Source organism: Canis lupus, chromosome 12 (assembly GCF_003254725.2).
Source record: "Canis lupus dingo isolate Sandy chromosome 12, ASM325472v2, whole genome shotgun sequence".
NCBI lineage: Eukaryota > Metazoa > Chordata > Mammalia > Carnivora > Canidae > Canis > Canis lupus.
Window position 1 is genome coordinate 48,539,627 of NC_064254.1, and position 27,031 is coordinate 48,566,657.

Sequence of the window (27,031 nt, forward strand, 5' to 3'; positions counted from 1 at the left end):
CTAATAAGAGTTGCAACTTTATTCTGCAAGCATGGCAGCCATCCAAGGTTCATGAGCAAAGGAAAGAGATCCCAGCTTCAAAAAGAAAACAGGTGAAAATATGGAAAACAGCTTGGAAAGGAAAAACTGGAGGAAAAAGGATTTGTCAGTTAATGAGATGAGCCTAAGGATTCCCTCTATAGGCAAGGACTTACTTAAAGGTTTTGAAGGTAGAATGAATTGAGCAACTGCATGGAGGGTAAGAAAGAGTTTTTAAATTGGGCAATTAGGGAAACAAATTAACAATGAGGGAACTCTGGAGCGGGATCTGAATTATAGATGCCTTTTGGATTTGCATGTAGAATGTGGAGGGGTGTGTAGGACATCTACGTGGAAATACACAGCAAGTAGAAGATAGGTCAGCGCTAGAAGTAGTTTGGTAATAGTGCACAGAAGCACTATTTACAACTTGAAAATGGAGCTGAAATATTTTGTCTTCCTGTAGCCTCTCTTCTCTCACAAGGCTTAACATCTTTACCAGTACTCTTGAGCTCATCCTGTCTCCTGGGGACTCTGAACTTCACCTATGACAGCAAATTAGTTGAATTAGTATTTCCTCAGGAGGCGCCTACCTGGCACAGATGGGTTAAGTGTTGGCTCTTGATTTGGGCTGAGCTCTTGATTGCCTGGAGCCCCACGTCTCGACTCAGTGCAGAGCCTACGTGAGATTCGCTCTCCTCCCTCTGTCCCTTCTGTTCATGCTCTCAAATAAATCTTAAAAAAAAAAAGAAAGGATTTCCTCTCAAACTGTTAAATGGTGATTGGTTACCTACCTGTAAAAGCCTGTTAGGAGAGAGTTCCAATTCAAGTTCTGAATTGATAGCAGGGGAGCCCATTTGGTGAAGGGAGTAAAAAAGTTCACCTCCTCTTTGTTAGTCCAAGGTTTCAAACCAGGTAAAACTGACCTTTAATAACTTTTTTTATTTTTATTTTTTATTTTTATTTATTTATGATAGTCACACACAGAGAGAGAGAGGCAGAGACACAGGCAGAGGGAGAAGCAGGCTCCATGCACGGGGAGCCCAACGTGGGATTCAATCCTGGGTCTCAGGATCGCGCCCTGGGCCAAAGGCAGGCGCCAAACCGCTGCGCCACCCAGGGATCCCTAATAACTTTTTTTAAAGTAGTTTCTACACCCAGTGTGGGACTCAAACTCACAACCCTAAGATCAAGACTTGCATACCCTACTAAGCCAGGGTGCCCCCAACCTTTTATACTTCTCTATTTTTTGTGTGTGCAATCTCGTATCTCCTAATGACTCTCCATCATATTGCGGAATACATTATCCTTTATTCATAGGTTGGAAGGCCCCCCCAATTCCCATGCCTGTAGGCAATTGATACCTGCTTCAGGTATCAAAGGGAATCAAACATATTTACTTACACTTGTGTGTGGAAAGGCTGATAGTCCCATCATCCATATATATTTAAGTTTTTGAAAGGCATTGCTGAACTAAATGCATTTTAAAAATCTCAGGCCTAAAAATAATAAAAATAAAAAATCTCAGGCCTGCCTTGCTGAGCATCTGATTCCCGAGCTAACTCCTTTAGATTTCTTTGTATTTCCTTTTCTCCTAAATCCATAAATCTTTCAAGAACCCCAAAACGCAAGTTTTCAAATGGAAAGAGGATGTCTGTGTTGTGACATGAGATAGCCGAAGTGTGTAAAAAACATTTTAAAAAGGCATGTGTAATTCAGGAACTACTTGTTTCTAAATTAGGAAATTTGAGAGTACATTTTATAGAATGCTATTTATCAACACATTAACATTTTATCTTTGAAAGAAACCTTGAAAGTTACAGGATTCTCTGAAAGTATGGGGTAGACGGAGGTTTTTTTTTTTTTTTTTTAAGATTTTATTTATTTATTCATCAGAGACAGAGAGAGAGAGAGAGAGCGAGAGATAGGCAGAGACACAGGCAGAGGGAGAAGCAGGCTCCATGCAGGGAGCCCGACATGGGACTCGATCCCAAGTCTCCAGGATGAGGCCTGGGCCGAAGGCAGGTGCCAAACCACTGAGTCACTCAGGGATCCCCTAATTTTTTAAGTTAGGGATCATCTATTTTATGCTTGAACTAAATCTCTTTTCTTTAAATCTCTTAGATTGTCTTGAATTATTCTCTGACAGTTTTTGGATTGCTTTTCATATCCTTTGCAATTATCTTGGAATTCTAAATTAAATATACTGAAATGTATAAGTAATGTTCCCAACACCCAGGAATTGTATTTGTCAAACTTAAGCTCGTGCTATAATCCCAAATAGAATTACAATTTAAGCTTTATAAAAGGTGTTGCATTTACTGAGGGTTCGTTGTTGAGATCTTGGAGTTCATTTTCTAAAGCATAGTTTATAGTAATGTTCCCTTAGTATAGAAATGGTAACACAAATTTAAAGTGTCTTGAGGAATAGTTTATCATAGACTACGGTGATATTAATTACAGTCTGAATTAAGTAATGGTAGAAAAGATGGGAGGACAGCAGAAGCTACCTACATAGAAAATCATATGCACATCTGTCAAAGGAGGCTACATGTTCTAGTCAAGCTCCATTAGATCATGTATTATGAATGTAGAATAGCTTAAAAGATACTGATAAAAAATAATGACAAATACTTCACTTCTCTAGCAATTTACTTAAGAATTTCTTAAGAAAGGATTCAGGAAAGTAATTTTTCCTAATTTAATAAAGTGGCAGAAAATGTGGTAAATCTGGTTGTAAAGATAATAGATACTAATCAAATTCCTTCAAAGCTGGTCATATATACATAGCTACCCCTAAATTATTACAGATAGTTCTTTTATTCTAATATTAGAAATTAACCTGATTAGTTGTCAAAACCAAATTACAAATGTATTCTCGGCAATCTAGAATCTTGAGCAGGGGATGGCAGGTAAAAGACATTTTGACTTTTGATTACTTCCAACATGCAAATGTTTGATTTAAATTGAACTCAAAATTGCCTTCTAATATTAAGATCTTTATTTTTTAAAGACTTTATTTATTCATTAGAGAGAGAGAGGCAGAGACACAGGCGGAGGGAGAAGCAGGCTCCATACAGGGAGCCTGATGTGGGACTCGATCCTGGGACTCCAGGGTCATGCCCTGGGCCAAAGGCAGATGCTCAACCGCTGAACCACCCAGGCGTCCCAGAAAAATCTTTAAATAAGATTATTATACTGTACTTAGCAACATCAAATCATAGAGAGCTTTGGTTCTTCCTATCAAAACCTTAGAGAGCTGTAATTCTGGGGATCATCCTATGAAATAAAGGCTGTCAGTGGTTGAAATTACCCTTACTCTTCAAGTGATCAGGCATTTATTGCTCTCAAATTTTAGAATGATTAAAGGGTTAATATCAAAGATCAGATAGCCCTTTTCCATTAGCTTTCCAAAGGTCCTACTCACTGTACATTCCTTAACCACCTGTGTCTATTAAGCTCCTATAATCTGATGCTTGAGACCAGACCCTAAATTTCGAAAGAGAAGAGAATTAGGTTTGTGAAAGGTATTCAGCTAAGGTTTTCTGATCACTCTTTAGCTAACTGGAGTATCCTATTTATTAACACTCTGGTTTTCAAATTTTTACTGTTAAATTCAAAATAATTGGAAAATACATGGATATAAATGTAACAGAGCAAGTAAAATTTACTGTTAATTGTAGAATTTAGGTAGTGGGGTATATGGGTGTTCACTGTAAAATTAATTTCTTTACTGAGGAGTTTTGTAACAGTCTTAATAGAATTTGGGAAGATTAAGGCTGCTTTACTATTCACTCCAACATTATATGTAAGTTGAGTACATGCCAATAATTCTAAATTCAATAATTCTAAAAGCTTATATGTAGCATACAAGCATAAAGTTTCTCTTGAAGTTGTAACTGTTAATCTCCTGTTTTTCTTTACAATTTCAAGTCTGGTTAGTTGGTTATCACACTTATAATAGAACGACTCTAGTTAACGACTGAAACACCAAAGCCATTGTAAACAAGAACTGAAAGATTAGAGAGAGGATAATGTATTTAAGCATTCAAGAAATGTATTTGGCTTATTCGGGAAATGTGACAGTCAACATTTAATATTAATGTTGACATAAATGCTGATTGCAGAAGCTTTAATCAGGGAGGATGAAGAGACAGATGGAAGCTTACAAAGATTCTGAAGGGGATTTATAATAACTGCCCATGGTGTGAAAGTTAAAGAAATTATCTAAAGTGGAACAACTTGAACTTCAAGCAGTGAAAAGAAATAGGTATGTATGACTCCCAAAAGAGAAGAAAGGGGATGGTTGAAGGGCTTGGTTAGCATTGAGGTGGTTAGGAAGTAGGAGGGCATGGGGATGTAAAACTCTTAACTCTTCATTGGTTCCTACTCTTTAAAGCCTTTAATGTTGAATTAATACCAATGGTGCTAACGGGAAGCTAAAAGTGTTTAAAATTACTCTGTAAAAGATGTAGTTCCACTTTCCATGATAGACTAAGTCATATAAAAACCATAACCTTTTAGTGAAAATAGAGGAAAGACAAAGTATTGTCAACGAAACCTTTTAGGAATATTTGACTACTAACCAGCAGGCCAGAACTCTGTATAAAGTGCTTTCATATGAGATATTTTAAAATAAAAGTTTTTCATCCATGTTTTTAAGTGTTATTTGAAAAAAAAACAAAACACCTCATTTAGTAGATTCTATGGTAAGAGGGAATAACAAAGTACAAAACAGTACCAAAAATGGTTCAACTTATATATCCATTAAAAATTTAAAGGACTATCTTAACAAAACTAGAACATTAATATTTTTCAATTCAGCTACATTTAATACATTAAGGCCAAAATCTGAAGATTTACTGACAATGATGAATATCAATGCTTTTCTATAAAATTCTTATGAAATCATTTATTTCACAATTCCTTCATTTTTAAAATACAAAATTTCCCAGAAGAGACTGACCAGTTGTATAGCTTATGTCAACTTTGAAAAGGTTTTCAACAGAATACTTTTCTCAAGTTGTGAAGTATTATTTTCACAAAGCAAATACTACCTTACCAATGTAACAGTTATGATTCCTAATCCACCCCGCCCAAGCCATTAAAATTCAATTCACTATTAAAGAAACAGGCTATTCCTTGGGGGTTGGAAGGCTTTTTTTTTTTTTTTTTTCTTTTAAAGACTTGATTGGTTGATTTAGGGAGAGCGAGCATGAGCAGGGAGGGGGCAGAGGGAGAGGGAGGGGGAGAGAGAGAGAGAGAGAGAGAGAGAGATTGAGAGAGAAGGAGTGCACATGCACCCATGAGAGAGCCCAAGGCTGGTCTTGATCCCACAACCCCTGATATATAACTGACTGAGCACCCAGGCACCCTTGGAAGACTTACACTGAGATTTTTCTTGAGACTGAAGTCAACTTAACAGTATTTTAAATCTATACTATTAGGAAAAGCTAGGCAAACTAGAATGTAATTATTTATACTTTAGAAAACAGGTGGTCATAGCAATGAATTCTGTTTTCCTCAACCTACCTCTTTGAAGATATTTATAAAAAGTGTATACAGTACTTAGCCATTTAGTTCATATAATTATGAACTAGAGAAGTAGTAATTTCACTTCATGTTTCAATTACACTTTTTCTGAGAAACCACTCATACTACACATAAGATCAAACAGTAATGGACATTCAATCAACCCATTTCTATGACCAAGTGCTAATTATAGGCCAGGCATTCTCTCATCTAAAGAGACTGACCCTTTAAATTTTTTGTCAGTGTTCTGAAAGTACCTGAAATCTGACAAACAGTAAGATATTCTTGATTTCAATTTGTAATCTATTTACTATAAACATGTAGGTTGAATATAGTGTTTTGAATTACATGAAAGATATACTTAAAATCACTTACTTTTAAAAAACAGTAACGATCAATCTACTCAACATCCATCTACCACAAGTTGATACAATTTCTTTTCATAAGTTCAGAAATGCAGTGTATTCCTATAATCTAAGATTCATATAGCCCTTTCCCCCAAACAGGATAAAAACATTTTAATTTTGGGGAGAAAATAGTAATGTTGGGACATAATAATCTATATTTTTTAATTTCAATTTTTCATGATTCCTTTAAGCAAAAAGAAAAAGGGGTCATTATTGTATTAATTTGAAAGAACTAAATCAACCTGCTATGTCTAACACTTGTATCAGAGAATATATTTCTAAAAAAGTTTATTGACTCAATTATATTTAATTTGCTTTATTTTATAAACATCTTTTAAAGGCAAACAAGACGTAAATTTTCCAGAGAGCCTAAACTGATCTTGTAAACCAATGCCAGAGTTCATATGATCCTAAATATACTATTCATCACGGGAGGGATTTAAATGCTAAGGTGCATAATCTTCATTTAATACTTGGAAATGTATTCTAGTCAAATATAGGTAAGTTCGGACTCCAAAACTCACTAAACCACTGATCCTTAAACTCTTGCAAGTCATGGACTTGTTTGAAAATCTACAGGGCCTAGAAGTAAAGTTTTAGTTCCATGATGCCAAGTTAACATGTCTGCACCAAACCATACTAAGTAGCGTGTGTGTGTGTGTGTGTGTGTGTAATACACACACACACACACATGATTTTTTTTTTCATATATATGATTTTATTTACTTTTTAGACACACAGAGATTGTGGTACACAAACAGGTAGAGGGAGAAGCAGACTCCCTGCTGAGCAGGGGGCCTGATGCAGGGCTTGATCCCAGGACCCCAGGATCATGACCTGAGCTGAAGGCTGGACTAAGCCACCCAGGCACTCCATTTTATATATATATATGTATATATATATATATATGTATATGTATATATATATATATATATTTTTTTTTTTTTTTTTTAAATAAACTACCCTCTACCCTCAATGTGGGACTCAAACTCCCCACCCCAAGATGGAGTCACATGCGCGACCAGCTGAGCCAGCCAAGTGCCCCTAGGTAGCATATATTTATCTACATATAAATACTTTAAATATTTCACCACTCTGTTTAGGAAACAAATTTTAATTTTTAATTCTAAGAACTTACAATTTTAATTTAGTTTAGAGGACTGTAAATGTATTTCTAAATACTTCACATTTTAACTAATTTTGCTTGCCTCTTGCAATGGGACGATAATAAGGCAGACATTATGTGTAATATAACAGTTGCATCTCAAGTAAACACTACAAATAACATATAAAGTCCCCAAATTAGTTCTTTTCATTTAAAAATAAGTTAGGATTAAATCCTAGCCTCCAAATAAAAAATCTGGCATATTCCACTGTTTGCAACTGCAAAGTATCAGCTGCTATACAGAAATTATTTGTGTAGTATTCATGGGGAGAAAGAAAACAAACAGTTGTAGTGGCCATTTTTATTTTCTTTGACATTAACTTATCCTCTGATCCTGAACAAATATACACAGGCAGCTCTCCTACACTAAGCTCGGGAGGTACCTGAATAAATACATTATCTTTAAAGGAAATGATCACAGATGTATAAAACATTTGCTTTATTTATTAACAATCTTATCCTAAGTATCTTCTCCTAAATGATCCAAGAAACAATTCTATAACAAAAGTGAATCCTAGAATAGAGATATACCTAGAAGACAATTTCTCAAGCAACCAGCACAACTGTCAATTTCCACTTAGTCACAGAACCCATTTATACTGAAAACTTATAATAATTTATTTTCCTAATTCTATTTTCTCCTTTCACTCTAAACATTATCTTAGTTTAGCATATATCTGTCACAGATTTCTCTTCCAAAAAGTATAACAATCAGGGAGGGGTAGTTTGGAGCCCAGCCACTGCCCACTCCCAAGTCTAATAGTGTGTGACCTGGTGGGTATCACTGAACCTCTCTGCATCTCATTTTCTTTATCTGCAGTGGTTTTTATCTCATACAGTTGTTGTAATGATGAGTGAATAATGCAAAACTTATAGAGCAGTGCCAAGTAAATGCTCAAAGAAGTCTGAACTATTATCATTTGAGTTTTTCCGTCAAATCAAATAGTATCTTCCTAAGCAGTCTAAAGATTATAATGGAAAACCAAATCAGGAGTAAGTCAAAGGAAAAGCAATTTCAGAAATATCGCTGTATTAATTTTTCACTAAGATGTAATTAAATGCAAAGTAAAGACACTATAAATCAATTTCTACTTAGTATTTCAAATTACTGCATATATACGTGGATAAACCCAAACATTTATTTAGAAAATATAAAACATTACTATTAATACTTATCTGTTCTTTCTTTGGACTATCCTTTAAATTTTTAACAATGCCACATAATTTTATGACTGAATTTTATTACAGCTGAACACTTCAAAGAGCTGTAGTTTTGAAATAAATTGTTCTTATGATTAAATAAAGAAAATGTATTCAGAAAGTACTGTACAGTTTACATTAACTTATGGTACTTGTCTAAATATCACCAGCATATAAATTATTCTGTAAAGTTGTTTCTTACATAGGGTCTAAAATGCAAAGAAAAGTAGAATTTGTATTTAAAAAAGAAAATAGAAGCAACACTGGCTCCTATATGCCAAAAATATAAGACAGATTTTTTTCTTAAGCACTCTAGATACAAATATTAACTGTATGGGCTGAGAACTTTTAATTTTCAATATAATTCAACAAAGTACACAAGTAGAACTCTATAAATATATCCCCTATAATAATCATATGCAAAACCATTTTATCACAAATACTACCAAAACCCTCTGAAAAACGTAAACTACAAACACATTTTTAAAGAAATTCTCAGGTTTAACAACTACAAAAGCAATATCAATAAAGTTATTTGGTTTATAAAAATGAAGGACAGTGTAAAGTAAATCTGAATACCACAAAGCTTATTGAGGATGCAGTCTTGAATTCCTTAATACAAGATACTCAACACTTTCAAAAATAATAGGACTTATTCTATACAATTTAAAGTCTTGAGCTGGAACTCTAAAAAGAAAAAATTAAGTAGTAGATGAAAAGTAGGTATGTAGAAATAATGTTATAAAATATGATTTTTATACAAAATGTACCACTCTTCAAATGTATAAGGCTTAGTATGAGTATTTTTGGATTATGAGTGCTGCACACAATTTTTAGAGAAGTAGTCTCCAACTATTCAAAACTCAATATATTTAAAACGTTTTGATATTTCTGAAGTGAATGAACACAGTACAGGATGCAACTTAATGTCAACTTATCTATACTGTTCCACATAGTAAAAATAAAAGCTTTTTTGAGCTTAGGAGAGAATGTATCTTTTGAATGCTTGATCTCTATATAAATTCTATTTTTAGAAATGTCAGATTTTATAATATGAACTAATATCCACTAAGAATTGGCCCAAGTCTAAACAGAAGATACAACAGAGACGTAAGGTGTTAAGCAGTTTAAGTCTGCCCTATGTAATTATACAGTCATAATTACTTTTTACATGAAAGTAAAAGTGCTTTAAAGTAAAAAATATTTTTGTAAAAGGTATCATTAATATTACTAATACTTAATATCCAAGTATAATTTTCTATATTAGTTCCATTTTACCCATCTCCTTTGAAAAGTATCCTGCCATAATGTAAACAAAAAATGGTCCATAAAATGGTGACATCAGACACATAATTTGTGGTATGGGCCCTTTAAATTGAGACTTTATTAACCCAAAACTAGAGAGATTTTATTTGTTGCACATGCCCAAAGTAACTCACAATTACTATGAGCCTTGAAGAATTTTTATTTAACATAATGAGAGGTTTGATAACTTATATTCGAAACTATGTTGCGCTCTTCTGTGGCTGTTTACCAGCTGTTTTTATGACGATAACTCCGAGATCTGGAATGTGATCGAAAATGAGAGTGTTTTGCTGTTTGTGCTTTAGCTTCGGAATTGGTATAGCCCTTGGGAGATTTACAAGGGGATCTTGCTATGGAGTCAGAATGTCTTCCATGTGATCTTGATTTTGTTCCTGAGCTAGTTTGCTTCTGAGGTGAACTTGATTGTGATTTTCCTATTGACTTGGACCTTTTTGGTAAGGACTTGGACCTTGACCGTCCTCTAGAACCAGAATTCCTTCTTGGAGTTCTTGACTGCCTTGCTGAGGTAGACCGCCTTGGTAGTGATTTGGAGCGAGATTTAGACTGGCTATAAGAAAATCGCCTGTGTCGAGACCTGCAAACATTCATAATGTTAACAGTATATATTTCACACAAAAACATTTAATGAAAGGTCAGGAAACAGCAGTTTCAGGAATTTATACACTTTAAATAGTATTAGTTATGTTTTTCCTGGATAGCCTAAGAAAAAATTTTAATTTTATTATGCATGCTTTTTAGTTCAAATATAAGTAACAAGTTTGTAAAATTTGTTATATCAGAATCTATGACCAAAAGATTTTTACTTTGCTAGATTTATCTTATAACATGGGTCAGTTCTGAAAAATGCCTTGCATGTTTAATCTAGATTATACAACTTCAATGAATGAGAATCTGAAGGGAAAAAAAAGATAAAGAAAAAAAGAAAGTAATTACTTAAAGTTTGTCAAACAGTACTTATAAAAAGAAAAACAAAAACCTAGATGCAGGACTTTTGAATCCTACCATGATACAACAACTTGCATTAGACTAACCTTCCCATGGAAAACAGCTATATAAAGAAGCTAAACATTATAAAACAACTATTTAAAGGCATTGGAGAATAATCAACCCTAGGAGAACTTGAGGGGTTACAAGCTATGACTCTTTTACTAAGAACATTTTCCTTTTTTTTTTTTTTTTTTCTAAGAACATTTTCCAAATGCTGGCATGGAGAAGTTGAACCCAACCAGAAAATGGCTATTTGACTAAGCTGGAAGACAAGTTAGGATTCACATTTACCAAAAACGGTTGGAACTAAGGAGCCAAAATTTTAGCAATGAGGGAGTGGCAGACAAAAAAAATCTCCTAAAATTTGCCTATAAATTCTCCTTAAGTCACTGTATAAGTACAGGATGAGACTGTATAAACTGTGTAAGTACAGGATGAGACTCCAAGAGGTCAGCAAACACAGCAGTTGGAAGATGCAAGAATTAAGCTGAAATTCTATCAGACACAAAGTGCTGGGGAAAAAGGCTGGAGTTCAAGCTCCGCAAAGGTCAAGGACCCTTGAGTAACAACCCAGGCTTTCAATTAAAAACCCAGAAGGACCATATCCTTATAGGTAAGGACTATGTCCTAAGAATCAGTGTAAAGCTAAAATATATTAGCTTTAACAATGCCTCAAACCAAGCCTTGACAGGATCAAGGTGATTTGCGAATATTTCACCTGCTAGAAGAGAACAACTTTCTTTGGAGGATATCATCCAAAGTCTTATAAGTTTTCATTGGCAATGTCCAAAATCCAATTAAGAAATTATGAGGTATTTGAAAAATAGATAAAAATGACTAAAAGCTAAGGAAATAAAAGACAAAAGAAACAGACAGAAGGGACACTGACATTATTCATACGGGAATTTTAAAAAATTACTATGACTAATACATTCAAGAAAATAAGAAGAAAAGACGGGCAAAACAAATATACAAGTGGAGAATTTTAACAAAATATTGGAATCTACAGAAAGAAACAAATGGACATTTTAGAACTGAGAATACGTTTCTGAAATTTAAAAAGTCATTAGATTGATATAATAGCAATCTAGATACAACAGAAGAAAAAGTGACCTGAACTGTAAAACAGATTATTAGAAAAACATATATACTGAAACACAAGAAAAGGAATTTTAGGAAATCTAGAACAGAGCATAAGAGATATATAGTACATAGTCACACAGCCAAAAAGAAAAACTGAATGAGGCAGAAGCAATATTTGAAGAGATAAGGGCCTAGAATTTTCCCAAATTAATGAAAGGTATCAACTCACTATTTCTTTTGTTTTTTATTTTATTTATTTATTCATGTGAGAGACAGAGAGAGGCAGAGATTTAGGCAGAGGGAGGAGTAGGCTCCATGCAGAGAGCCCGATGTGGGACTCGATCCCAGGACCCCGGGAGCACACCCTAAGCCAAAGGCAGATGCTCAACCACTGATCCCTCAACTCACTGTTTCAAGAAGCTCAGTAAACCCTGAAGAATAAGACACGTTATCGTTAATTATTTAATTTCTTTATAGCCCTGTAAAAACAAGGCTTTAAAAAGTTGGTTTAAGACCCAGAGTTGTTCCTCTCCATGCAAATCTTTTAAAGTTCTTATTTTTTAAAGATTTTATTATTTTTTTTCCATGCACATGCACAGAGGGGAGGAGCAGAGGGAGAGGGAGAAACAGACTCCCTGCTGAGCAGGGAGTCCAATGATGCCAAAAGCAGATGTTTAACTGACTGAGCCACCCAGGTGCCCCCTCCATCCCTCTCTTAAAGAAAAAAAAGAAAGAAATTATTAAATTTCATTCCTGTTGTAGAAAACCAAATGGGAAAACTGTCCTTGAGAAAAAAATCCAACATAGGGGAAAAAATAAGGGGGATGCTGTATTTGGACTAAAGAAGGCTAAAGGGCAATTCTTCAGGAATATATATATATACACTCACTGATGTATGAATTCACAAAAATTTATGGAATATCTAATATGAGCTAGGGACTACTGCTAAGCCCAGGGGAGATAAGCATGAATAAGACAAAAGTCCTTGCTCCTCAAAGAGTTCATCATAATCTAGTGGATAGCAACAAACTAGTTTGTTTTTTAATCCATATCCACTAAAAACCAAATCAGAGACTCCTTTTTAGTAAGATAATATCACATATAGTATTTACTTATCATATGTTAGGCTTATACATATTCTGATTATTTACATATACTCACATACACATATGCATACACAAAATCTGATCCTTATAAATATAATGAGAGTTAGGTTTGCATTCTCAATAATACAATTTACAAATGAAAAAACCTGAGGTCAGGGAGGTTAAGCAATGATCTTATAATGAGTACAAAGCAAAACAATATTGCTTTACAAGATGTGGTTCTTTCTGTTCTTGACACTCCATGATGATTTGGGACAATTGATAGACATTTTTTATTTTTCCCCAGCTAAGCGTATTACTCACGGAAAGAGAAGATTAGTGTAAATGCTGATCATTCTTTTTCTTTTTTTTTAAAGTAAACTCTACAACACCTAATATGGAGCTCAAACTCATGACCCCAAGATCAAGAGTGGCATGCTCCACCAACTGAGCCAGCCAGGAGCCCCAGTGCTAATTATTCTTTAAGAATAGAATTTACGGGAAAAAAAAAAAAATAGAATTTACGTTAAAATACTACATGCCTATGAAAAAATTCTAACCCTAAACTCGAGATAAATACAATAATTATTTAAGAATTTAAGGCTGCTAATACAATTTCAGTTATCATTTAAATAGCTTCACCAAATAATTAATTTCCATTATGATTTACTATTATTCTAACAGAAACAAACTCCTGGCCAGCAAAATTAGATAACCTGCAAACATCTTTTTCTGAAAAACTTACTATTTTCATGTCTTCTTATAATACCATTAGAAATTTATTTTTTAAAAATAATTTATCTTAAAAAAAAGAAAATAATTTATCTTTTATAAATATATTGATTATATTAATTTTAGGTTCAATCTCCTTTCACAAGCGATTAAATTTCTTATGAGCTTTTATTTTTACTTATTTATTTTTTAAAAGATTTTATTTATTTATTCATGAGAGACAGAGAGAGAGAGAGAGAGAGGCAGAGACACAGGAGAGGGAGAAGCAGGCTCCATACAGGGAGCCCGACGTGGGACTCGATCCCAGGTCTCCAGGATCACACCCTGGGCTGAAAGCAGTGCTAAACCGCTGAGCTACCCTGGTTGCTTTCTTATGAGCTTTTAATCATCAGAACATAACATTCTTAAATTTTGGGTTCAGTTAGAAAATACAAAAATTTTATTTATTAAAAATTCTTTGATTTTCCATCGTACATATTATTTTTCTATTAAAAAGGTCTAAAGTCTGTCATGAAATAAGAACACTAGAAGATATTCAACAAACTCAAGTAATCATACATTTATACATTTCAAATAGAAAAGACCATATCCTTTATTTTATTTTATTTTTAAAGATTTTATTTATTTATTCGTGAGAGACACACAGGGAGAGAAGAGAGAGAGAGAGAGAGGCAGAGACACAGGCAGAGGGAGAAACAGGCTCCATGCAGGGAAGCCCAACGTGGGACTCGATCCTGGGTCTCCAGGATCACACGCTGGGTTGAAGCACTGAGCCACCCAGGCTGCCCTTTTTTTTTTTTTTTACTTTAAAGAGAGAGAGATGGAGTGGAGGGGAGGGGAAGAGAGAAGGAGAGAGAGAATCTTTTTTTTTTTTAAAGGTGGAACTTTCTTTTTTTTTTAAATTTTTTATTTATTTATGATAGTCACAGAGAGAGAGAGAGAGAGGCAGAGACATAGGCAGAGGGAGAAGCAGGCTCCATGCACCGGGAGCCCGATGTGGGATTCGATCCCCGGTCTCCAGGATCGCGCCCTGGGCCAAGGGCAGGCGCCAAACCGCTGCGCCACCCAGGGATCCCCGAGAGAGAGAATCTTAAGCGCACTCCACACTCAGCATGGAGCTGGATGCAGGACTGGATCTCACAACCCTGAGATCATGACCTGAGCTGAAATCAAAGTCAGATGTTTAACTGACTGAGCCACACAGGTGCCCTAAGAGCATATCTAACAAAAGTTGATCTTTTTGCATATTAAACAAAATTATTCTGGTGACCTGTTTTTGAAACTCTTTAAAATGTCTTCCAGAAAAAGTAGAAAATTAAGTTTTCAATCCTCTTGTATTTCGTACTTACTCTTTAAGGCTATCAGACCGTCTCCTATTTCTTCCCCACGAAGAACTTCTACTTCGAGTTCTCCTTTGGCTGGGGCTTCTTGATCTCCTATGATCACTTGGAGAACAAGGGTGACGTTCTTTTGATTTCATTTGGCCTGGTGCTAGAATATGAAACAATTTATCACCTGAAAACCTCAATAACAGTTACTCTAGTAGTATTATTTCCTGAAAGAATTTGACATTAAAAAAAATCTGTCATAGCTAAAACTCATTCTGCTGAATAAACAAGATCTAATGTTTAGCCATACTTACTTTTTCGATCACCTTGTGCAAACTGTATTTCAATTTGACGGCCACATACCCATTTTCTATTGAGGTTATAAAGAGCATCTTCAGCATCACGAACATCTTCAAATATGACTAGCTGTTAAGGATACTTTGAACATCAGATATCAAGTAAAAATGTTATTTTTAAATAATTATTTACATGTGACATGAAATTAATAGGAAAAACAACTCCAAATTATTAAGCTTACATCTCCTATATATATATGAAATCAAAAAAGAATTTCACTTTTATCATGAAAACAAATGCCCCCTTATGATTTAGGAGAATCTAAAAGTAAGAAGAACAAATGTGTAATTACACTTTTAATGTACACATTAGTGCAATCTGCAGTATGCATTTATAATGTGAAACAGGTTATGAAAAAAAAAATTAGTCCAACCCTGGCTAGTATTATAAAAAGAACTGTTTAGGATTCATTCCCTTCTTTCAGGTAAAAGATTCATCAGGTTTTTCACTGAGAAAAATCAGCATGCAAAAGCCTTTACTCTGAAATTACAAATTATTCTTTCACTGACAGACGTTTTAATTATGACATTTAGGAGAAATTACTAATTATACACAAAACTGCACAGACACACGTAACCTAAAACATTATACCTTTAAAAATGATATTTACTTTTGAACCTATTACTTTAAAATACTTTTATGTTCTTATTACTTGGGATATAATTATAAAAGAAACACAAAGGCAATCTGTGAACATCTGGAATTACATATACTGGTTTATAATATCCCACTAAACTTCCTTATCTACATATATATTAAACCTAACTAAAATGGAAATAAACTATATAAAATGACTAAATAGCTGTCTTCCAGGAGGTTATTCACTGGTTTAATTTTTTTTTAAATAGAAAACAGAAAAAGCTCAAGAAATGCAATACAAAATGAGACTGGCAATTACCTCAATGTCACTTGATCTTGAACCTTGACCTTTACTCTTTAAGGCTTGCAAGATGGACTTTATAAGAGACGAAGAACCAACAAAATCAGACTTGGCTTTGACTCTGGAACTCTGAATAAATGTAGGAAAGCCGAAGTCTCAACCTGGTGTTGGCTTTGTCTTTTGCTTGATAAAGACTTCCCCTCTTCCAGGTCTTTATATCTGTGTCCACCCTCCCTCTTTACTCCTTGATGCTTGAACTTTAGGTGCCTTTTTTCTCGCCTGCTCGGTTTATGCTTGGATTCTAGCTAACAGGTTGGTTCAAACTGGGGGGTGCTTGCCAGCTACTGTGGACTGCTTTAGATTTTCTGAGATAAAGAAATAAACACATTTAATTAGGCAATATTAATCTCATAACATATGCTCCTGAATACACATGCATATCTGCACACGTATCCAGTAATTTGACATGCACACAGAAAACAAAGGATATTGAACATAAGCAAATCCTCTTGGGCGGCGGGTGTAGAAGTCAAGTGGAATGTAAACGTCTACTATAGGGCCATATCGACCAAACTCACGGCGCAAGTCCTCAGGCCTGAAGTGTTTTAGAAATAAGGCAAAGAAATATGAATAGCCGGATTAAAATGTTTTGCCTATGGAAATCCAGTTGAAACCTTCAAAAGAAAGTATATTATCTAGACTAGTATTATCTAAAATTGCCTGTCGGAAGAATCACCCAGGGTTTAGAAAGAAGGAAAAAAGAAAACAAATCCTCAGGCCTCACTTTTAGAGGTTCTGGTTTAAAAGATACAGACTAGGGGCTGGAAATCTGTATTTTTATAAGCACTCCAGGTGGCTGTTAAGTTTAATCAGATTGGGGAAACAATGACCCAGGAAAGTTATCCATCTTTGAAAGTTATTTCTATTACAAGATATTTCAATTGTCAACATAAAGAGTTCTAACAACCCTATTTCATTGAGAACACATTCATTTGCCTCACTATAATTTCATGTTTATGTTAATTTTGTTTTCAGATCACAAGAATTAGGTTCTAAAGAAGTCCTAAAATTATTTCTCAGGCTTTAAAGAAAAATGGATGTTTTACTACTAAACATAAAGCAAAATACCTACTGTATACTTAAATTTGACAACTATATTTAAACCTCCTATATGTGATAGGAACTAACGAGGGGAGACTAAAGGAATATTTAGCATATTTGTTTTCATGGAGGAACAATCTAACTCAAGAGGCAAAATGCTTAGCATTTATAGCTGACAATTACAGTACATTTGTAATCAAATCTCTGTTCAAAAAAAAAAAAAAGTCTCTGTTCAAAAAAAAAAAAAAAAAGTCTCTGTTCACCTTAAGACCGCTTAATTCTCACGATGACCCTATGGTTATTTACAGATGAGCACACAGACAGATCAATTTACTTAAGGTCACCAAGCCAGCAAATGACAGAACTAGAATCAAACTCCCACAGCCTGATGCTAGTCTATTCTTAACCATTATACCCTACTGCTTCCTGGAGATCTTAGAGGTTCAACATTAGGCTCTGGGCACAAAACATGGCTCAGAAGAAGAAAGAGTACTTCAAAACATATTATGCAGAAAGACGACTCGAAAACGACTGGAAAGCTGCTAGCCTGGGCAAATGGAAGAAAGATGGTGTCGGTGACAAAAATTAGATAGCTGGAAAAGAGATGAAGAGGGAGGGTGGAGGCAAAAGAAATGCTGGATTTGAGGTGATGGTAGATCATCTCTAAGAGTTCTGTAGATAAGGGGTGCCTGGGTGGCTCAGTCGGTTAAGCTCTGCCTTTGACTTGGGTCCTGATCCCAGGGTCCTAGGATCGAGTTCCAGGCTCCTTAAGCTGGGCTCCCTGCTCAGCAGGAGGTCTCCTTCTTCTCCACCACCCACCCCCTCCCCAGCTTGTTCTCTTAAAAAAAAAGTTCTGTAGACAGGGGCACTGGGCTGTCTCAGTAGGCAGAGCATTTGACTCAGTCTCAGGGTTGTAAGTTCGAACCCTATATTGGGAATAGAGATTACTTAAAAAATAAAATAAAAATTTCAACAGACTCCTGTAAACTGAAAATTCTGATTATACAAATTAATTATATTTTCCTTTCAAGACCAGAAGTCAGTGATTAAAGCTAGGGGTGTGAATTCAACTATGATTAAATGTCCACTATACACCAGGCAGTGCAGTTGACATATTTATTATATTTTTATTATTTACTATTTTTTTCATTTAATACTTACTATAAAACATTTGTCTGCCTTCCCTGAAACTATTATCTTTAGAGGATAGTGACAATGTCTTCTTTCATTTATTCATTCAACAAATAATTTTTGAGCACCTACGTGGCCAGACTCTAGGGATATGATGGAGAACAAGGAAAATACAATCCTTCCTACCACAGAACACAGACAACAGAGTACAGATTCTCAACTATTCCTGAATATTGGAATCATTTGTGAAGCAGATGTTACAGAAACAGGTACTCCAGCCTGATGCATTAACTCTGGACTCAATTAGTGCTTCCCATGGTGAGGCCTGGTTAGGTTTAATTTTTTTTTTTTTTTAAGATTTTATTTATTCATGAGAGAGAGAGACACAGGCAGAGACATAGGCATTAGGAGAACCAGGCTCCATGCAGGGAGCCCATTGCGGGCCCCCGGCCCACCAGGGATCATACTCTGAGCCAAAGGCAGACGCCCAACCACTGAGCCACCCAGGCATCCTGGTCTAATTTTTTTATGGGGATTCTGAGAATCAGTGTTGAGGATCACTTTTAAAAGGGGTGTCTTTACCAGTATACCTAGCACAGTCGATTGGACACAACAGGCACTCAAAATACTGAGTTACCATTTAATGTTATTGTTATCCATTTCATAGTCAAGGATACCAAGAATGAGAGAAATTACCCTGCCCAGAGGTACATACAACCAGCAGTAAAGCTGGAATTCAAATGAATATTTTCTAAGGCAATCAATCCCATCAACCTACTGTGTGTGGCTGATAGGAAAAGGATCCTAGATAGTACAAAAGGACGTTGAAGCACTGTTTATCATGGTGGCTTGGAATCCCAGAAGCCAAAGGTGACAGGAGTCTGAAGGAGACAAACTTCTAAAAAGAGCTGGGTCCCATTCACTGTCACCACTCCCACACCTATTAGCTGTTTTTTGTTCTCATTTTTGCATTTTTGGGGTCTGTTTGGACATTCAGAAAATAGGGCATTAATACCTACATATCTACCAACAGTATTATATTTCAATACTTGTCATCATTTTCAGTAATTTTAAGAAATGAGACACTTGGGCAGCCTGGGTGGCTCAGTGTTTTAGCGCCACCTTCAGCCCAAGGTGTGATCCTGGAGACCCAGGATTGAGTCCCACGTCGGGCTCCCTGCATGGAGCCTGCTTCTCCCTCCGCCTGTGTTTCTGCCTCTCTCTCTCATGAATAAACAAAATCTTAAAAAAAAAGAAAAAGAAATGAGACACTTATATTTACATTCTTCTTCTAGAAACAATCATTATTCCTCCCTATAACTTTGTCCTTTTTTTTTTGTTTGTTTGTTTTTTTTTTTGTCCTTTTTTTTAAAAGACTTTATTTTTTTAAAGTAATATCTATACCTAACTAACATGGGGCTTGAACTCACAACCCTAAGAGCAAGAGTCACACACTATACCAACTAAGCTAGCCAGGTGCCCCTCCATAACTCAGTATTTTTACTGCAAGTGAATATATCCCTAATTATGTGTTTTTATACAAAAATAAAATTCTATTTAAATAGTATCTGACAATTTGTGTAATTTTGCTCCTTCTCCACCCTTGAGATTTCTCTATGTAGTTCTAGATCACTCAATTTAACTCTGTATTGGTATTATCAATAAACCACAATTTACTCATCCCTTTCTATGGATAAGCACTTAAGATGCTGCCTTTTTTTTTTTTTTTAATTGCAAAGGGTGCTACAGTGTACATTATGATACATGTGCTACATACAGTAGAGCTCTGCTAGATCCCTGGAATATATCACAATGCAATTGGTGGGTTAGACAGTATGCTTATCTTCAGCTGCCCTACATGTTCTCTAGAGTGACCGAATCAACTTATACTCAAAACAGCCATAAGAATTCCTATTGCTCCACCACCTCATTGACATTTTCAATTCCTGATGGTTGTAAAGTGAATGGGAATCTTATTGTTTTAATTTTAATTTACCTAATGACCACTTAGATGCAACATCTTTTCATGTGTATGGGCCAATTATTTCCTGTTAGTACCTACTAGCTGTATTTCTGGGTTAAAGAGGATATGTATGTATATATATAATTTTTATGAAATTGCCAAACAGTTCTGCAAAGTGGTTGTACCATTTTATACTCCCACCAACAATATAGGAGTTTCAGTTGTGCCAGTCTTTGTAAGCACTTTAAAAAAAAATTTTTTTTTAGCCATTCAAGGGGATATTAAGTGGAATCTCACCGTGGTTTTATTTTGCACTTTCCAAATGAAAATGATGTTGAGCACTTTTTATGTGCTAGTTTTCCTTGTGAAGTCTGTTGGAGCTTTCTACCCATTTTTGATGTCTGTCTTTTTATTATCGAGTTGTAAAAGTTATGTATTATGAAAAAAAGCTGTATTTGTATTGCTTTGTGTATATATTCTGTGAATATTTTCTCTCATCTGTAGCTTGACTATTTAATAGTATTTTTTAATGAACAGAAATTTTCATTTTAGAGAAATCTAATTTATCAATATTCTTTTTTTCTTTTATGGTAATTGTTTTCTTTGTCCTGTAAGAAATCTTTGCTTATCCCCAGGTCATGAAGATATTCTATGTGTTCTTCTAAAAACTTTATTTATATTGTTATCTTTTCCATTTCAATTGATGATCCAGCTCAAAATATGATGTGAGGTAGAGGCTGCAGTTCATTATTTTCCAGTATGAATAATCCAGTTGTTGCAGCATCATTTGTTGATAAGATTTTCCTTTCTCTACTGGACTGCTATGGCACCTTGTCAAAAATCATTTGACTCTGTAAGTGTGGATTATTTATGGACTCTCTATTTTATTGACTTACTTGTCTATCCTTAGGCCAGTATCACACTGTCTTGATTACTATTTTTAGTAAGTCTTAATGTCAAGTACTGTAAGTCTTCCATTCTACAAGGCTATACTAGATCCTTTGTATATCAATATATTGATGTATTTTTAAATTTTATTTACTTCAGAGAGAGAGCATAAACATGAGTAGTGCGAGGGGCAGAGAGAGAGGCAGACTCCCTGCTGAGCAGAGGCCAATACAGGGCTCTATCCCAGGACCCAGAGATCATGACCTGAGCTGAAAACAGATGCTTAACTGGACTGAGCCACTCAGGTGCACCATATGCCAATATATTTTAGAATTAGCTTGTCAGTTCCTCCCTCCCGCCCTCCCTCCCTCCTTCCCTCCTTCCTTCCTTCCTTCCCTTTGTTTCTCTTTCTTTTTTTTTTTTTTTTAAAGTAATCTCTACCCCCCAGTAAGGGGCTCAAACTCAGGATCCCAAGGTCAAGAGTTGCACTCTTCTGACTGAACCAGCCAGGCACTCCCAGTTCCTATTTTTAAAATAGCCTTTGATTAGTAATACCTTGAATCTATAATAAAATCAATTTGGGAAAAGAAGTGATAACGTAATATTTTCTCTTCCAATCCAAGAACGTGGTATATCTATCATTTTATGTTGTCTTCTTTAATTTCTCTTGGTACTGTAGTTTTTAGTGCAAAGGTTTTTATTACATGTTTTATTGCTGTTGTTGTGAAACTTATTCCTAAATCTGTTTGATACTAAGGCAAATGAAATTGTCTTAAAAATTTCATTATTTTCAACTGTTTGCTGCTAATATATAGATTTTTCATAAGTTCATCTATATACTTGATAACTTACTAAAATTCACTAGTTACTGTAGTTTTATGTCACTTAAGAATAGGTGCAACTTTTGCTTCTATCTTTACAATTTTTTATGACTCTTATTTTTCTTGCCTTGTTACACTGGTTAGGACCTGCAATAAAATGATGAATGAGGATGTGTGAGTGGCATCCTTGGCTTGTTCTTTTTTTTTTTTTTTTTTAAGATTTACTTATTTTAGAAAGAGAGCGCAAGTAGGGGCAGAGGGAAGAGGGAATCTCAAGCCGACTCTGCACTAAGCTCAAGGCTCCACACAGGGCTTGATCTCACCACCCCAAGACCGTGGTAACTTGAACCAAAACCAAGAGTTGGACACTTACCAACTAAGCCACGCAGGCTTAGCTTGGTCTGATCTTAGGGGGAAAGCATTCAGTTTTTAACCATTAAGAATCTTGTTAGCTGTAGGGTTTTCATAGATGCCCGTTACTGGGCTGGGGAAATTTCCTTCTATTTGAGTTTGCTGACACTTTTTCTCATGAATCTTGCTGAATTCTAATACTTCTTCTATAGCACTGTCAGTATCAACATAGTCTCATATACACAGTAACCAAAGAATGCTAAGGATATCCAAAAGAGGGGACTTGATGGCTGTTCCCAAACCTGATGTGCTGTTATGCAGCAAAATGAGAGTTATGTTTGGGATTTGGACATTACTTTGTTCCATTAGAAAACTATACCTGACATTAAAAAAAAAATCACTCTTCTACATGGCAAAAAAAAAAAAAAAAAAAAGATATTAAAATCAATATTCCTTTTTTTTTTTTTAATTCATGAGAGACACAGAGACAGAGAGAGATGCAGAGACACAGGCAGAGAAGCAGGCTCCATGCAGGGAGCCTGACGTGGGACTTGATCCCGGGTCTCCAGGATCACACCCTGGGCTGAAGGCGGCACTAGACCGCTGAGCCACTGGACTGCCCTAAAATGTATTTTAAATCTTTCTTTGGTTCTTGTACTCAATTTCGTTTCTAACAAATTTTATGCTAAGCCATAATAATATCTTTTAATGTCTTATGCTTTATGGCATATATTAAAATGGCTACTGCAAAATAACATTTGAGATAAAATTTGGCTTTGTTATAAAACTCACATTTTATTACATGAAATTTGAAAACAGGATAAAGAAAATTACACAAGTGGACTTCTTTCCAGGCTCATTTTCTATAGTTTTCCTTTCTTCATTTTTTAATATAATTGAAATCACACAAAATATATAATTTTATGTCATTTAATATTTATCCCAATAATTTTCTTTATAAGCATACTAAACATAAAATGAATTCAAAACGTAAAGCATACTAAACATAAAATTAATTTAAAACATAAAATTAATTTATCTGCTGCTTCATACAAAAAAGCTTTCAATATAGGTTATATGTAATTATATTACCTTCACAAAACTACTCAGTAGCTATGCAATTTTAGGTAAGAAACTTAATTTCTCAAACTGCAATTTCTAATCTGTAAAATGGGATTAACGAAGAACATACCTTACAGGGTTATTCTGAAAATTTACTGATATACACAAAATGTGTAGTATAGTGCTTAGCACACAGTGAATACTCAATAAATGTTACCAATTACTATTCCATTAATACAAACCCCCTAGACAACTGCCCCCAGTGGCAGTGCTAAAAAGTGAAAAATTTTTAAAAGGAAATCAATAAATCTCAATTTTTAGTTTTGCTTACTTATGGTAGATTATCTAGATCAGAGATCATGTGTCACTTGCTGATGTGTTTTAGTTGGCTAGTACAATGTTTAAGAAATGTTAAAGGGGGGGAGGGGACACCTGGGTGGCTCAGTTGACTGTTTGCCTTCCACTCAGGGAGTGATCCTGGAGTCTCAGATGGAGTCCCACATCGGGTTCCCCAGAGGGAGCCTGCTTCTCCCTGTCTGTCTCTGCCTCTATGTTTCTGTCATGAATAAATAAACAAAAAATAATAATAAAAAAATGTTAAAGGTTGGGACGCCTGGGTGGTTTAGTGGTTATGTCTGCCTTTGGCTCGGGGCGTGATCCCAGGGTTCTGGGATCGAGTCTCACATCCGGCTCCCTGAATGGAGCCTGCTTCTCATTCTGCCTAAGTCTTTGCCTCTCTCTCTGTGTCTCTCACGAACAAATTAAAACAAACAAAACAAACAAACAAACAAACAAAAAAACGATTAAAGGTGTGCTGAAACATGAAACTGCCAATATTTTACGGCTTTTAAATCTACAAAAATGGGAATCTCATGATTCAACTCCATAAATGCCAACATTTTGAAACAGTTTACACACACGAACACAGTTTTCTGACTTTAGAAAATTAGGATGATGTGGCAACAAGTCCAAACGTCTCCACAGTGGTTATTAGCCGGAGCTAGTAGTACCAACTTGCTGTCCTCTTGGATGGCACTTTGCTACTACAGTCCACACTATCCCATTGTGCCTTAATCTCACAACTTCACTCCTATTACTCTGGCTGGCCCCTGTGGGGGCGAATTCCAATCAGAACTGGAAACCTCTCTCTCTCTCTCTCTTTTTTTTTTTTTTTTTTTGTAGACACACTGGAGCGGCTTGATGCTTATTTAAGCATTCAAGTGGTTTGTTTAACTGTGGGAATTTTTACTCTACCCAAATTATAAATTCTGTTTTCTACATCATGTATGGGTAAACAGGTTGAGAGAAGAACAAATATAAACAGAGGCATCTTTCAGATGTCAATTAAGGTATTATTAATTCACAATCTATAACTGTGACCTATATAATAGTCGAGATCAAATTAAAAAAAACAAAAAAAACAAACTTAACATTTACTCCCCTAAGGTAAATTATAATTACTCCATTATGGCTCTGGCGTGAAGGGCTCCCATGTATCTGTAGCCATGAAGCCCCACGTAAGTCATCAGAACTCTGGGCTTCTGCGCTTCCTTATGCACAATAAAAGATAATATCGCCTACCTAAAAAAAGGCTGAGCGGGGAGCAAATTAAGTAAACCCGGCGGAACGGAAACGTCTCTGGAGGCCCCTATCCCACCGTCCGTCGGCCCCTCGGGCGCCGGGGAGGGCAGACTCCGCTTTGTGCAGAATCCTTCCTCCACAGTAAGGGGCAGGCACCACGCAAACATCCCCGGGCGCAAGAGAAGGCGCGCACCCGGGCATCCCAGTCCATCGGGCAAGTCCGTGCAAACCGTCATCCTGCGTGTTTATGTTGTCGCGCCCTGAACTTCACAGGAAAACACCTGGACCTCCTCCCCCGAACCCATCCTTCCTACTGGGCAACAGAATCAAATCCGGCCGGCGTCGCCCGCTGAGCAGAGCAGACCGGGGAACCGGAACCGTGAGGCCCAAGGCAGGTGCGCGTTATCTTACACCTTCGTCGCCATCCCCGAGTCTCGTCCATCCGGGACGCGGGCCGCGCAGCTCGGCCGGGGCCCGGCGACAAAGGGCCCGAGCGAAAGCGCCCTCGACCCCGGCGGCCGGGAGGGAGCGGCGGGCGGGCTCCAGCCTCGGGCCCCGCGGCGGGGGCGCGCCGAGCCGGGGCGGAGCGGAGCGGAGCGGCGGCCCGAGGCCCGAGGCGCGCGTCCCGCCCCGAGGAGCCGGAGGAGCCGGAGGAGCCCGAGGAGCCCGCGGAGCCCGCGGAGCCCGAGGCTCGCAGCGCCCGCGGGGAAGGCGCCCCCCGCCCCCGCCCCCGCCCCCCGAGGCCCCGGCCCGGCCCGGCCCGGCCCCGCCGCGCCGCGCGCCGCCGCCGTTACCCCGCCCCTCCCCCGCGCGCCAACCTGCGGCGGCGGCCGCCGCTCACCTGGTGGCGTCCGCGACGTTCCTGACGAACAGGGAGGTGTTGGGGGGCCTCGTGTAGCGCGACATGACCGCTGCCTCCGCCGCCTCCGGGCCTGCCCGCGGCCGCCGGGCTCGCTCCGCGTCTCGCCGCCGCCGCTGCCGCCCCAGCAGCTCCGCCGGCCCCTCCGCGACCCCCTCCCCTCGGCCTCGGCCCCGCGAGCGCGCAGCCGCAGAGGCGGGCGGGGGGCGGGGGGCGCTGCGCGGCGCGAGCCCGTCCGTGCGGACCGCGCGGGGGCGGGGCCGGGCCGGGCCGACCGCGGGGGGGCGGCGGGGGGGCTCGGGGGACGCGGCGGCGCCGGGTCCGGGGGGCCGAGGGGGTGCGAGGAGGGCCTCGGGCAGGGGGCGGGGCCGCGGGACCCGGGAGGCGGGAGGCGGGAGGCGGGAGGCGGGCTGCGCGCGGGAGTCCCGGGGCGCGAGAGATCCGGGAGAGGACGCGGCGGGGCCCCGCGGGCCCAGGGGTCGGGGACGCGGCCGGGCGGGGCCTGGAGGCTGGAGCCCGGGGGCCTCGGGGAGGGGGCGGCCGGGGTCACTGCCAGGGTCCCGGGGCTGACGCTGAGCTGGGGGCCCCGGAGCCGCAGACGGGGGGTCGGGCATCGTCGGAGTCGGTGGGGATGACGACTGACTTCGACTGCCCGACAGCCCATCGGGCTGGGGCCTTCATCCCTACATCCTCGGACAGCCTCAGCCCCAGACTTTGGGAATTGTTCCGTCGCCTGCCCCTTGAGGCCTGAGCCTTCGAGGGTTTTCAGATTGCGAGGATTCGGGGTTTTGTTGGTTTATTAGTGTCTTGATTCTTCATCCATTATTCCTTTAGGGCCTACTATTCAGCGGTGGGTCCATTCATTAAGATATTCATTGAGTGCCTACTATGCCCCAGGAAGTGTGCCAGCCGTGGGATACAGCAATGAACACTGCAGGCCCAGTCCCAACCCCCCACAGCTTGCATTGTAGAGAGGGGGGGTCCAACGGTACACGAAAGAACAAATGAATGTGTGATGTAGAAGAAAGCAATGAAAATGCAGTGGCAATTGAGCAAATTTTTTTTTAAGATTTTATTTATTTATTCATGATAGACAGAGAGAGAAAGAGAGAGAGGCAGAGACACAGGCAGAGCGAGAAGCAGGCTCCATGCTGGGAACCCGACGTGGGACTGA

The 27,031-nt window shown here is 37.9% G+C and overlaps 1 protein-coding gene across 7 annotated transcripts; it reads right to left on the reverse strand.

The window, feature by feature from the left end:
* Positions 1-1,871: 1,871 nt before the first annotated feature.
* On the reverse strand, positions 1,872-26,004 carry SRSF12 (serine and arginine rich splicing factor 12). 7 transcript variants are annotated; one of them, XM_049092364.1, is made up of 5 exons: positions 25,840-26,004; positions 16,589-16,695; positions 15,178-15,279; positions 14,885-15,026; positions 1,872-10,222 (listed from the first exon to the last, which is right to left on the reverse strand). In XM_049092364.1, exons 1-5 carry the CDS (start codon positions 25,902-25,904, stop codon positions 9,853-9,855), a joined length of 786 nt encoding a protein of 261 aa, XP_048948321.1. In that variant the 5' UTR covers positions 25,905-26,004; the 3' UTR covers positions 1,872-9,852. The 7 variants fall into 7 exon arrangements, with proteins under 7 accessions (XP_048948321.1, XP_035553615.1, XP_035553618.1 ...); XM_035697722.2 differs by lacking the exon at positions 16,589-16,695 and adding an exon at positions 16,119-16,465 and having other exon boundaries at positions 15,178-15,289; positions 25,840-25,987; XM_035697725.2 differs by lacking the exon at positions 16,589-16,695 and adding an exon at positions 16,119-16,465 and having other exon boundaries at positions 15,178-15,301; positions 25,840-25,987.
* Positions 26,005-27,031: the final 1,027 nt, after the last annotated feature.

What these genes read in the sequence shown, in the direction of transcription:
- SRSF12 (XM_049092363.1), bottom strand. Translation starts at nt 25,234, where the DNA reads ATGACGGTTTGCACGGACTTGCCCGATGGACTGGGATGCCCGGGTGCG. An exon ending in CCCGCTCAGCCTTTTTTTAG is followed by an intron (nt 16,696 to 24,998) that starts GTAGGCGATATT and finishes AAAACACTTCAG; the next exon opens with GCCTGAGGACTTGCGCCGTG. An exon ending in AGGATTTGCTTATGTTCAAT is followed by an intron (nt 15,280 to 16,588) that starts ATCCTTTGTTTT and finishes AGCTAGTCATAT; the next exon opens with TTGAAGATGTTCGTGATGCT.